This window comes from Hydra vulgaris, chromosome 12 (assembly GCF_038396675.1).
Source record: "Hydra vulgaris chromosome 12, alternate assembly HydraT2T_AEP".
NCBI classification, from domain to species: Eukaryota; Metazoa; Cnidaria; class Hydrozoa; order Anthoathecata; family Hydridae; genus Hydra; species Hydra vulgaris.
The window spans coordinates 48,718,304-48,733,988 of NC_088931.1; the positions used below are offsets into that span (position 1 = coordinate 48,718,304).

At 24.5% G+C, this 15,685-nt stretch overlaps 1 protein-coding gene across 1 annotated transcript in view; it reads right to left on the reverse strand.

The window, feature by feature from the left end:
* The window catches only part of LOC100203214 (bridge-like lipid transfer protein family member 1), a 120,697-nt gene extending 109,032 nt beyond the window's left edge, over positions 1-11,665 (reverse strand). Inside the window, exons 1-4 of the mRNA XM_065813543.1 lie at positions 11,289-11,665; positions 10,125-10,203; positions 9,958-10,046; positions 9,178-9,247 (exon numbers count right to left, since the gene is read on the reverse strand). Of these exons, the coding sequence (XP_065669615.1) occupies positions 9,178-9,247; positions 9,958-10,046; positions 10,125-10,203; positions 11,289-11,502 (452 nt within the window). The 5' untranslated portion in view covers positions 11,503-11,665. The remainder of the gene's footprint in view (positions 1-9,177; positions 9,248-9,957; positions 10,047-10,124; positions 10,204-11,288) is intronic.
* Between the last annotated feature and the right edge of the window lie 4,020 nt (positions 11,666-15,685).

The following is a 15,685-nucleotide window of genomic DNA, read 5'->3' on the forward strand; positions in this document are numbered from 1 at the left end:
AAAATAAATCAACACATAATGATTTATCATGAATTTTTTTATATTTTATTACTCTTTTAAATTATTTAAAACCCAGGTTTTTGCCAACCCTGGTTAGAGTCAGTAGTTATTTAATAAATAAAATTTTTCAATTTTGGTTTGTCTCTGGTAGTTGTTTAATATATGAAATTTATTTATTCACCATGAATTCAAATATCTTACTTCTTTTACCTTTGAAAAAGTAGATTTATAATTTAAATTAAATTAAATCATTTAACAAATTAATAAAAAAATAAAATATTTACCCTAATTTTTTTATTAGCGTACATATTATTATAGCATATATAACAGTATTTCTATAATTCATTTTTAATATATTATAAAATAATTTGTCTACTATTTTTCATGACACATTGCATGCTACTTTTCATGAATAATCCCTTAAAGTGCTTACTTATAGTTCAACATGAAAGTTGTGGAAAGCATAAGAACATTTAACAAAACTATTGTAAATCAATAACCCAATCTGTTTTATCAGATTCATCATTTTGGAAATTTAATAAATCAAAAAACTAAGCAAAGGAGGTATCGACTAAAGTACATACGCAGTAAAAACACTGATTTAGACACCTCCTGCCTTGTATGCACCTGTGTCCTTTTGATGATCACCCCCGCACCCCTTCTTCTTCCACATACATACACATTATTTATTTCAAAATCAACCACCTTTCTTAACTCATTAATTTTTTAAAGCATTAAAAGCAGAAAAACTTTTTGTAAATTTGACATTACTCTGTAGCAGAATATCATATTGATTTTTTAAACTAGTGAAGTTCAATGCTTTTGTTAATTAAAATTGAAATAAAGATTTAGGAGAGAGATAGATAATGAGGGATAGTCAAACTACATATGTATTCACTGTCTATAATGCTCTCTCCCCATTTATATGCTTTTGGGTAACAAAAGTGCTGTTGCCAAGAGGTATACTAATACATAAATCAATGCTGGGAATGTCAGCCCAGGATATTGAGAAAGAAGTTTTGTTTTCTTGATGTTCAAAAGATTCAAAAGTATCAGTGGTTAAAATTGACAAGTTAAACTCAGTTAATAATATCAAGATAATGTTCAATCCATTCAATTTCATATAAGGATAATGGAATGACGCTATGGCAATACATTATTGTGGTAAAGATAAAACAGTTCAATTTTCAGGATTAGAATTTGTTTCTGGTTTAACAGAGAACTTTTCCATGGTAGAGAAACTTTTAGAGCAAATAGAAATTAAAAGAAACCATCAAAATAAAAATGCCCACAGCACTCATAACAAACATAGATCAATGTATTTAATTTTATTACATCATGCTGATTTGCATATTTGTTTGTCCAACTCTAAATCTCTCAGAGGAATTGATGTTGAAGCAATAGTTACAGAAAGTAAATTTAAATTAGAGCAAAATATGAATGTTACAAGATGGGTTATACATTTTTGTAAGCATGCAAGGTTTGCGACCAAGTAAAAAGATTTCTTATGTGAAAAGTTCATAGCAGAAAAAGTAACATAAAAAACACCAAAAAAAAGTTCTCTTCAAAAAGAAAACAATGAAAGCTAAGAAAAGTATCAGTTTCTGCTTGATAATTAAGTAAAATTTGACTAAATCCACTTTGATTCTAACCAGCTCTAGCTGGTTAGAATTTGAGACACGTAAGTCAACTTCTACTCAATTATTGAGTAAAGTTTGACCTAAAATATTCTGATTCTAACCAGATTATAATATAAACTGGTTAAAATCAGAGTGGTTTAAGTCACTTTAAGTTGACTTAAAAGATATAAATTTTTTCTCTTAGGTACATGACTATATGAATAAAGCATTTTGTTTTACAATATCAAAAGATTTGATTTATAGAAAGTTTGAATTATCATTTAATCCTAAAATTGTTTGTTTGACCAGGGCAAAATCTAATCAAGAGGTGGTTATGTTAAAAAACTCTATCGAGAAAGGTTAGTTAAGGCAATTATTATTTGTGAGTAATTTTTAAATATGAGCTTATTTATTTGCTTTATTTTATTTGTAAATATAATTTTAAAACTATAGATGGCATATTCTTAAACAAAACTATAATAATTTCAAATGAGTTTAAGTAGTATTTACAACAGATATGGATTTTTTGCATCAAGTGTACTTGTTATCTGCAAATCTTAAGAATAAAGTAATTAAAACTTTTTTTTCATGTTTTAATTTTAATATGAAGGTAAGTAAGATGTGTGACAAAAACTACCAATCGTGCTCCAACTTTATGTTTTGTTTTATACAAAAGATGTTTATAATAAAATTAAAAAATATTAAATAATTTTTCAATAGTTTAATCTAAACGTTTTAATGCAACAATTATCTAATTATTCTAAAAATTTTAATGCAACTTTTAATTTTTTAGTTATATATTTTTTTTAGTTATACTTTTTTAGTTGCAAGAGTAACGATGGAAAAGTCTTTATTTTTGTCATATATTTAGTATCAAAATTGTTTTAATTTCAACATTCAGTTATCAAATCGACTTCTAGACCACAGATTCGCCAATATTTTCAATTTTACTTTTTCTTCTTTATTTCTTCTTATAGCCTTCTTTAGTTTTTTAACTAACTAGTTTTTAAAATTTGTCATAAAAGTTATAACTATGATAATTACAGCTGATTTTATTGTAATGAAAATTTTATTATCGCACAAATAAACAAAAATAATATGCAGAATTAAAAATAAAACGACTTTCAAATAAAGAGATAATTGAGTTTTATAAATACAAAATATATCTATATAAATATATATATATATATATATATATATATATATATATATATATACATATATATATATATACATATATATATATATATATATATATATATATATATATATATATACATATATATATATATGTATATATATATATATGTATATATATATATATATAAATATACATATATATGTATATATATATAATAGGACTTCTATATATGTATATATACATTATTACATTATTAAGTCTTGGAATTTCTAAGACTAAAAAATATATATTTTGAAATGTACAACAGATTCTGGTGATATAGGGCTGTGTATCATCTTATCTATTAGTTATACAACAATAAATAGTTATTAAATGAAAAAGAGTTGGGCAAAATGGGGCAAGATAGCATTTCATGTAATAACTCAACAAAAAAATAAAAAATATGAGTGAAAATGAAACTGTATATATAGCTTGTGTTTTAAAATACTAAGTTTTTTTAAAAATTGGTTAAGTGATTTTGTACACATAATTTTTTTTTTTCATGCTTAAAAAATAACATTATAGTTAGGGTTATCGCTATTGTGCAGAGTTTTATGGGTGTAATTTATGGGTGTAATTCATGTAGTTTTCTTTTTTTACAACGCAAATTTATTTTGCAATTCTTTATATAGAATAGTTGGTAATTTCTCAAACTTTATAGAGCTGACATAAACTTTTTTTACATTTTTTTACTTCCAAGCTGAAAACTTATGCAAATATCGCTTATTATCCGATAACTTCCAACATGTGACATAAGAGCTAGTTATTGGCTAGTCAATTTGGTAGCTGCTACTAATGGTCCACTATGCAATCAATGAGCCAAACTACGGTAGAATAAACAATGAAAAACTCTTAAAGTGCTTATATAGGTTTATTGAAATTCCGCTGTTGAATGTTTGCTGGGAAGGTTGTTCAAAACAATAATTTCCTGTATATATTTTTTTCTTAAACTCAAAATCAGCTTAAAAATACTTAATAAATCTATAACTTAGATCATAAAAAAGATGTCGCAAAATCGTTGTAAAGTTTTTTACCCTAAAATAATCAGAAATAGTATTATTTGTGTATCCAAGATGAATGCATTTGTTAACTATAAATACTTGTATGAAAAGCTTTATTTTTTTATTTAAAACTTGTGTTCATAAATGTATTGAATTAAAAATATTCATATTTAGTCAATACCACCCATTGAAGTTATTTAATTTATTGAAAGTATATAGGTGTATAAACAATTTTTAAATAACTTTACATCAATAGCTTGTTGCCACATTGATCTTTTGCTTCTTAAAGTTAACATGAATTTTATCGTTTTCAAAGCAGGTAAGATTTTGAGACATAATAGTAAGGCTAATATTGAGTTTTAAATAAATTTGACTGTGTTTACAGTGAAGAAAACCAGATGTTCTTTCTTAAAAACTTAAAGAAAAAAACTTAATGAAATTACAATATAAGCCTAGCTTAACCAGAGACAAGGTGCTCAAAAGTACAGAATTTGCATTATTGAACGCCCCTGATGTAGTTTTAGGTAACAGGAAAAAGTGTGTTGCAGTTTTTTTAAAAGCTCAATTTTTTTCTTTAATGTATAAAAATTTATATTACATTCATTCATAAAAATCCAGCACTTCCTCTTATTTCAAACAACTTTTTTAACTACATAAAATTGATACAGCCAAACATGGAAAACTTTGAAAAACAACCAAGTTTATGTTTTATGAAACTTCAAACTGCAACAACTTTTGAATTGCTTTAAATCATAGTCTGAAATTTTCAGTTTTTTCTTATGAAATGATTTGAAGATATCCCTGAAATATTCATAAAAATCAACTATTTTAAGTTGCCTCATTCTTATAAAAAAAATGACTCTTAAATTCTAAATAAAATAGTTAAAATTAGAATTGCAAAACGAATATTCTATTTAAATTCTAATTACAAACATTTAAATTGCAAAGGAAACAACTAAAATAAAAAAAGGAAAAACAAATTTTTTATTTCTAAATAAAATAGTTAACATAAAATCAGCAAAACTAATGTTTTATATAAATTTCTATGTATATATATTTTTCTATGTATATATAAATATATATATATATATATATATATATATATATATATATATATATATATATATATATATATATACATATATATATATATATATCATTCCATGTCAAATCAACTAAAAAAAAAATAATTCGGCACCATACCATCTCAGATTTTGCTGATTTTTGGAATACAAGCTTGAATTAATGAATGAAAACTTCACTCAAAATTTTAGTGTCTGACTCCTTACGGTTTCAGAGATACTGATACTTGGTCCCAGTCTCTTTTTTGATTTTTTTTTCAGCGCCATTTATTTTTTAGGCTCATTGCACGACACAATTAGCTTTAACTTATGAAATACTTGTTTAATAGTGGTAAAAATTTCTACCTAACTATTTTTTAGGGAGAGGAACTCAAAAATCATGGGTAAAATACACAAAAATTTAAGCTTCTATATGAAAATTTAATTTCAAAATGGTGTAACACTTTTCGTAAGTTTTTTGATGCCCCGTACAAAAAAATGTTTATCTCGAGATGCCTAAAAGTTAAAATTCTGAAATTTTTTCCTAATGTTCTATATGTAACAAGCTTCATAATACAAAAAAACTGCAGGACTTTTTTTTTTTTTAAATCAGATTTATTCGCATTCAAAGTCTTATAATAATAAACTCAAAAAATTTCGAAATTACACTTAAACCATGAAAATAATTAAATTGTAATGAGAAAAACTAAAACTAAAAGGCAATAAGAATTGACAATCTTCGACATTTAATAAAAATTAAAAATCTTTGAAAGATAACAAATTAGTTCTCTGGTTTAAAGTTTGCCCAGCTATCTTCAATGCTCTGGTGATCTATTTCACTGATTTTGTATTGTCTTCCTGTAACAGTTGTTGGAATATTTATCATTAACAATAAGTTTGTTGATGGAACCCAGCACACATCATCTCTAGAAGGCCAATAATATGACCTTGAAGAGTAACATGGATGCATGAATCTAACTAGAAAGTCTTTATTTTCAACATCAGTTTCCTCAACTAGTCCAATCCATGGATTGTTATCATATATCAAACATACAAACGCGCCAATGCTTATATTAGACAAGAATTCTTTAATAATCTCATCAGTTTAAAAATTAAAAACAAATGAATACTCCAATTGTTTAGAAACAACTTTAGTTCCAATTTTTGTGTTACTTATTGGAACAAAATTGTGATAGATGCGAGTGCCTGGTAACGTTTTTGCAGTTGCATATCTTTGCTCCATTTCACTTCGAATTATTGTGTTTGAAACCTTAGATATGTAATAAAAATTAATTCCTATTATTTCATTTTGGTAAAAATTAAGCATTGCAGATGCTGTAAGAATATGATTTGTTGTTGTTCGATGAAGGCTAGCAATTGAAGTTAGTCTTTTTACAGTCCCGCCAATACCATCACAGGGTGATTTACCGTGACTTGTTGCAAAGAAAGACCATGTACATTTCATAGCAAAATCTTGTTCATGGTGACATATATTTATGAAGTGTTTGCAGTTTTTATACTGACCAGCACACCCTGCTGAAAAGTAATGGACAGTTTCTATTTGATGAGAAATATTGCTTTTAATATGTTCAATTGCTACCTTCATCACATGATAAACCATATCTACATGATGCAGTAAATCATCTGAGATGAAACATATTGAATCACATTTGAGGACATTATTTTATTTATAATAATTTACTGTTGGATGCAATGTTGCTTGAATTTTGTTTCAGTGAAAACTTTGTATTTCGTCTTGTACAACAAACTCATAATTTTCTGAGAAATCTAAAAGGACAACAACCTCAGTACTACTTAACTCATTTTTTAACTTTCTTAAAGAAGCAGCTTTACTTTTTGCAATGTAAGAATGAACAGTAAGTTTTTGTAACTTATTTTTCAAAATATTAATAAAGCTACTTGTCGTTTCTGTTAGACTTAATAGCTCAGATTGGTTTGTTGTTTTCCATTGTTTATAATCTATACAATAATCATCATCTTCATCAATATCATCTTGAGAGTATAACTCATTTTCAAGATAATGTACTAATGCAGAATCTTATGGGCACATAGGGCAACAATGTATCATGCAATTCTTGTTAGCCCTACTACAAACAAGCATATCAATAAGTTCGTGATAATCCTTTGATAATTCAACTGCACTAATCATTAACTTAACATTTTGATGGTAGGTGCACACACATACTGTACGCTTACCAGATGCTCCTACTGTAATGCACCATTTTGGACGATGTGAGCAAAAGTTAGAAAAACAAGTCTTTATATCTGAATAACAGGTTTTAAACTTTGCATATAGCTCTTTTAGATTTGAGAGAATCAAACGCTTTTGCATGTGAGATCATCGAGCTATACTAACAAAATCTTTTTTACCATACATTAGTCTGCTATTTTTATCATTACAATAAAATTCAATAATTTTATCTACTGATTCTTGAGGTGTTTTTTTTCCTTTTTTTTTTTTAGGAAAAGATAAAATACCATTTTTCTGCAGCAATTTGCGTGATATCTGCACCATGTAATTAGTAACACTGAATTCTCTTTCTATATCTTTGTGAGACCAAGAAATTGGAACCAGTGTTAGTAGTTGAATTTTCTGATTCCGATTTGAAATTAACATTTTTTCTTTGATTTTTCTAATAAGTATATCTATGTCATTTGCTTTACCTTTGACTTCCTTAGATAATTTATTGAAGGAATCTTCTTGGCTTAACTCTTCAGGATCTATATTTAAAGTCCTTGCAATGCCTAACTTTACTGTTTTTTGAACATGTAACAATTTTTTTTTTGCCAAGAGCAACTCTAGAGTGACTATTTACTGCATGCATTTTGAGAGGACTTATGTTCATAGTCGTCAAAGAAGAATTAAGATTTTTTTTTAACAACTCGTTTATATTAAGTTCATTATCTCCATCTTCATAAACCTGGCTACAAGTTGGTTCTCTTTGTCCATCATCCTTAAATGACATCAATTTAATCATACATGAGGGGCATATATTTTCTCCATGAATAACATTAATACCAATATTTTTCAATTTCCCAGCAAGTTGCATATTAATTTCTTTACATCCTCCTAAAAACATGAGTGATAACTACTACTTCAGTGAATATTTTGTAAAAATATATATAATTTATATAAAATTACAATAAAATTTTCAAAAAGTTTCATGATTAAGTAATAATACCTTTTCTCCTTTTTCCTTTGTGTGAATTAAATGGATCACAGCAAGTTATGTGGATTGCGGAATAACGTTTTAAATAAACATATTCATGGTGTAGGCAAACCATTGCATTTTCATCAAATTGAATGCCAGAACGACTAATTATCAAATCTTTTTCAACATCATTAAGACTTGAAACTTTCTTGATATCATGGGATTTTACATATGTTTGTTTGTTACAAATTTCTTTATTTGTTATTCCAATTAAACATATTTCTTTATCATTCATATTTTTTAGTTCTGTAAGAAACAATTTTAAAATAATTATTGTTTGAAGATTTGAAAATAGAAAATCCTTTAGCTATTAAACATAATGATCTTAGATGTGAAATACAAACAAGTTTATATGTTAGAACTGCACCTGAGACAGCAAGATTCTAAAAATCTTTTAAAAAAATGCAAAAAATAAATGCAAATAATTTTTTTTCATTATAAAATAACAATTTTTGCCTAATTTTTTAACAAAACTTTGAATAGAAATAAATCTGATTTAAAAAAGAAAACCCCTGCAGTTTTTTTGTATTATGGAGTTTGTTACATATAGAACATTAGGAAAAAATTTCAGAATTTTATCTTTTAGGCATCTCAAGATAAACATTTTTTTGTGCGAGGTATCAAAAATCTTACAAAAAGTGTTACACCATTTTGAAATTGAATTTTCATATAGTAGCTTAAATTTGTGTGTGTTTTAGCCGTCATTTTTAAGTTTCTCACCATAAAAAATAGTTAGGTAGAAATTTTTACCACTATGAAACAAGTATTTCATACGTTAAAGCTAATCGTGTCGTGCAATGAGCCAAAAAAATTAATGGCGCTGAAAAAAAAAGTTAAAAAAGAGATTGGGACCAAGCATCAATATCTCTGAAACCGTAAGGAGTCAGACACTAAAATTTGGAGTGAAGTTTTCTTTCATTAATTCAAGCTTGTATTCCAATAATCAGCAAAATCTGAGATGGCATGGTGCCGAGCATAAATTGAATTGAGCTGGAATGACCCTATATTTATATATATATATATATATATATATATATATATATATATATATATATATATATATATATATATATATACACTAACCTGTTAAAGAAGTGAACCTCTAAACCATTCAAGTAAAATATCAATCTACTTTGTGTAGAATCACAAATATCTAAAATATTAAAAAAAACCTGTGAAACTAATAGCCATACATAAAAAGAGAAATAATACAACATAAAAAAAGATATTTATAAAATAAGAAAGTTTCTAAATAAGAAACAATGTAACTAAGAAATTTATTATAATTTATTTGTGTAATTATTTTAACTGTGATAAAATTAATTAAACAAGTTACAAGTGAATAAAATTTTGTTAAATATTAACAACTTGTCATAAAATTTATATATACTATTTTGATATAACTAATAACAGTTGATAAATAAATGTATAACAGTTTGATTTATTTACAAGTGACAAAATCAAATAGAAATCCACTGATTTATTTTTCTTTCATTTACATGGATAACTAAGTATTATAGTATTTAGTTTGAGAAAATAAATTTAAAAAATCGATTTCACTATTTAAAACTTATCAACTTTTTCATCATTTATAATCATTCTTGCTTTTCTTTTGCTTATATAAGCAATATATAAGCATATTGAGGGCTGGATTTCTTATTTTTATATAAAAATAAAATATCCATTTTTCAATATATAATTTTGATTAATTTTAAGGAAGCTAAAAAAAGAAGAGAGAAAGTTGTGCAAATATTTTAATACCCCGTGTTAACTAAGATTACAGAGTTTATGTTAAAACTGATTTAAACATGAATAGATTTAAAAAAAAAAAAAATACAGAGCAGCATAAGAAACATGCTATACCTTGGTCTTTGGAAAACTTTTTATAATAGTTTAAATTTTCAGCATCATAAGTTAGCCACCATTTAAAAATGATTTGACCATCGATAACACTTTGAAAAACGAAACAAATAAAAAAATAAATAAAACTTAAGTTGATTTATATACTTATGCAAGTAATATTAGCTTACATTATGCTAAAGTCTTTAGTTATGTAACGAATATCTCTGAACATGAACTTTCCAGACAATAGTGACATGGAAAATGAACCTAAATTGACACATTAATAATAAAGTTGTATTTAAAGAAATACCAAATGTCAAGACAAGTTTTCATCATTTTATAAAGAAATTTTATCAATTTTGAGTTATTTTAAAAATTAAAAAATAACTATTTATATAATAATATATATTTATATAATAATATATATTTATATAATAATATATATTTATATAATAATATATATTTATATAATAATAAATATTTATATAATAATAAATATTTATATAATAATATATATTTATATAATAATATATATTTATATAATAATATATATTGACAAAAAACATTATTTTAACGCTTTTAATAAAAAACTGTCCATACAGAATTAGAATGTAAAGCTGACACCTACTCTTGAACATTGTAAAATAACTTTGTGATAAGTGTTTACATCACCTATCAGCAATTTGTTTCAGACTATTTGGAATTGGTAAACACACATCTAAAAGTTCTGCAAACAATTAAAAAAATTGCAAACTTTCGATGAAAACATAGCTACCCTTTCAAAACTCAGAAGATTTTTGATAATTACTATTTCTATTACATGTAATTTTTTTTTAGACCAATATTTGAGTACACTTAAGTAAAATTAAAAATAAATATGACATAATTGTCTTATAGTTAGAACATAGAACACCAAAAAAATTTACTAATAAGTATATTTCATTAATAAGTATACATTTACAATTAAGATGACCAATTTGATTTAGCATGCAAATATATCATAAGTATAATTTATTGCTAAGCATAAATTTATAATAAGGGTGTTAAGGTGTGGGCAATAAGCTGTAGGTGTTTTTAATTTTAATGCCCTAGGTGTACTTAATTTCAGATTTAGAAGCCATGTTTATATTTCTATTAAAAAAGCAATATTACTACAAAAAAAATCGAAAGAAAATTATTAACACAACTTGGTTGATAGGCCAAGTATAAATATAAACATATTTCTAAAGCCATAACTCTTTTTGTATACAAAAAAATAAAACAGTAAAAATACAAACAATATATTTACAAAGAGTTCACTTACTTTCTTACATTGGTGATCCAAATAACATATATATAACAAAACTGCTTACCAATACTGAGATACCCATTTTTCAAGTAGCGTTTTTGCAATATTTTAGTCAGTATAAAGCCAGTTATTCTTGACAGATAAAATGTAAGAAAAAACAACCATAGCCCAGTACATGCACATGAAATTAAAACAAAAACAAGCCCAGGGTTATTATTGAAGTTGAAATTACCATCAAAGAGAAAAGTATTATTTGAACTGGTTTCTGATAAATTCATGTCTTAGTGCTTTTAATCAAACCATTTTTTTTAATATATAATACACATAAGCATAACTTGAGATCTAAAACTTAGGACAAGACTACAAGATTAATTACCATAACCACCATTTCCATATAGTTTATTTAAGCATATTTAACTTTAACAAGCATTAACTTTAACTGAAAAAAAAATTATAAAGCAGTTTATAAATCATTAAACAATTGTTTTTATCTTTCAAACAGCAAAACTAATCTTTGTTTATGCCTTATATGTAAAAATCAACACAAATTTCATAGTACATTGAAAGTGATATTCCAATTGAACTTTGTTTAATTGTTTTCTCAAATATACACATCCATTTATCTCCATCTATTAATCAAACAGCTCAAACAAAGCCTTTGGGTTGATATCTAAACATTTTTGGATTGTTATACTATCGTTATGTTGATTATACTGTATGTTTACAGATATAGCATTGTGTATAAAAAATGGATTCGCAAAATGTGATAGTAATTTTAAGTGATGACATGAAAAAGGAAAAAGAAAAATTTCTATTATTATTATGTACAATTTGTTATTTTGCAAAGAGTAAGCTTCTTTCTACTGAGTAAGTAGTGAGATAACATAAAGATTTAAAGTTTCTTCATTGATGCTTTATTTTATTTATCAAAAAAACATCATAAAAAGTGTTTAATGCTGACATAGTAACTATGCGCCAAATATAAGAAACCACCTTAATGTACCAAAACCTAAATTTTTCAAAACCACATACACACACACACACATATATATATATATATATATATATATATATATATATATTATATATATATATATATATATATATATATATATATATATATATATATATATACATATATATATATATACATATATATATACATATACACATAAACATATATATATATATATATATATATATTATATATATATATATATATATATATATATATATATATATATATATATATATATATATATATATATATATGTATATATATATATATATATATATATATATACATATATATATGTATAAATATATATATATATATATATATATATATATATATATATATATATATATATGTATATATATATATATATATTTATACATATATATATGTATATATATATATATATATATATATATATATATATATATATATATACATATATATATGTATAAATATATATATATATATATATATATGTATATATATATATATATGTATATATATATATATATATATATATATATATATATATATATATATATATATATATATATATATATATATATATATATATATATATATATATATATATATATATATATACATAATGGTTAATTCAGTTATAATTTTTATCCCTAATCCCCAAGTTACAATTTTTAAAAAGTTTTTTGCTTATTTTATTTACTTATTTCAATTTTAATTAAAAATTATATTTATACTAATAATTCTATAATTTGTAAAACGATTAAGTAATTTAATTATTAATTTGCATTTTAATATTGCATAATTACCAACAACAACAACAAAAATTCATTTAATATTTCGGCTACCGGTAACTCCATACTTTTTCAGATAAACTTAAAAATTTTTTAACAAAAACACTAAAGAATCAATGACATATTGAAAATATTATTCTTTATTAATTATTCTTAATATATTATTGTGAAGGATATGAAGGGCCGATGTAGTATGAGGTTATTACTGTCGCATTTTTTTTCTCCCTAGTAAAAATCTTATTAATTTTTTACTACCGTTATGAGATTTTTACTCCCATAAAATATTTTTATAAAAATAAATTTCTTGTGAGTATTTCAAGTGAAATATTATCTTATCGCTTGGGCTAAAATTTAATCCTTCTGCTTTTCATCCAATATAATGCCGTCCGGACATGCCCATGTATCAATATCAAAATACATCTTTTAAATTAAATAAAATCTACCTGAGTTAAAAAAATTAAAAAAAAAAAATTTGTTATAATAAAGATTTTAAATTAACTTTAAGATTTCTAATTTTTTTTTTTTTTTTTTTTCTTTTTCAAATTTCGGTAGATTTTAAGTTTATATAAGTTAAAAAATTTTTTTTTTGACATTGCTTATATAGAAGTTGTTATATCACAACAAATAAATCATTTTACGATAAAATTATGCTGTATGGGTTTAAAATGGTTGTCATTTTAATGTAATAAAGAGAGAAAAAAATTACAAATTGAGATTTTTGCGAAAAATTGTACTTGGGCGAGTCTGGACGGAATTAAAACCTAAATAGGATTAAAAGAAAGGTTGAATTTTAGCCCTACTTATTTATATTTTTACAGAAACATACAAAAAATAATAAATTGTTAGGAAGGAGGCATGAACATCCTGATGTTCATGCCTCCTTCCTAACGGTGCTCTGTGATAAGACCGCTAGATCATCTTGAGTACCTAATAACTAAAACAAAACTTTGACATTCTTTTCAATATTACCCCAAAACCGAAATATATGCATATTACCCCAAAACCGAAATATATGCATATTACCCCAAAACCGAAATATATGCATACTGTATATTGTCTTCAGATATAAATGGGGATGAACTGAATCTTACAGCTTTCTTATTATTTAAAACTATGTAATGCAAATGGTCTTTTTATTATTTTCTTGAAAGATTACAACATAAGGCTGAAAAGTATTTAAAAATGAAACGCTGTTTTATTAGTTTAAACATTTCTGTAGGTATTTTAAACATTTATTTAAACGCTATTTTATTAGTTTAACCATTTCTGTGGGTATTTTAAACATTTATTTAAACGCTGTTTTATTAGTTTAAACATTTCTGTGGGTAGTACCAATTTGTGGAATACCGAAAGCTTACGTACTCTTTTTTTATTGAAGTTTAGAACATACAACTACATCGTTATTTAGCATTGGATATAGGAAGCAGATTTTGATTTTCTTTTTTATAATATTTATCTTTTAAAAACTTGCTTTTACCCTTTGAAACATAAATTTTTTTATTAACAAAAAAACCTCTACCTCCCACTCATAACATAACTACTAATTGCTGTATAAAAATTATGAAGCCTACCCGATTTTGACCAATCTTTTGCACTATATTCTATAAGATACCCAAAGTCCACCAATTTCCTGCACTTTACTTTATTTCTTTAGTTTCTTAAAATTTGATTGTTATAAAAAGAAAAACGTTACTATTTTCTGAATTATAATGTATACCTGAAACAATACTAAAAAATCATCTTGATTGCTTAGCATTTATAAACAACATCATAAAAGTACATGCAAAATAAAATTTAAGTATGGTTTTTGAACTAGTTTGAACGCAAATACATAAATCATGACATCCAGAACAAATTGTTGCACACTACGGTATTTAACGTTTTCAGTCAAGAAATTCAAAACATATGTACGTTATCTTATTATGTTATTATTAATATATTATTACAAATATTGTTACATTGGCTTCAGAGTTTTGAATATTTCTGAAAATTCTCGAAAGTTTACCCATCAACATGGATGAAGCAAATAATGAGGTAAAGTTACTGCCACAAGATGAACAAATTTTGTTTTAGAATTGTCTTACCGTCATAAAAACCATTCTAACAACCGGCGCTACTTATACAATACCCGAAAGGTATTTTACATTCCTAATCCAAGCGTATGTTTTTATCCTTTAAAAGCATTTTTAATGTTAAAAAGGATTAAAACATAGCTTGGATTAGAAATGACACTAAAAAGAACAGAATTCCTAATTCATTCTTTTTAACAACATAACTGTTCTTAAAAAAATATGATTTGAGGAAGCAAATGAACTTGTTACTTATTACCAATATAGAAGAAACATTTTTGGTAGTTTTATGGCAAAAATCTTTAGGTTCGTTTTTTATACATATTTTGTCCACAACTTTTTGGGAATAATTTTGTTTTTTCTATTCTTTTTTATTTTAAAGAGATTTCATGAAAAAAAAAAACGTTATAACAATGCTGTTGTTTTTATTGTCTCTCTCCTGAATAATTAATAAGTTAATCAGTTGACCAATGTTTTTCCTCTTTTCTATTTGCCTGTTTATACCATTTGTAAAAATTGTCAATGTGTAAATTGCCAAATTGTAAGATTTGCAGCAATTATCATTATGGAATACCTCGTTTTCAGTTCTCATTTTAAC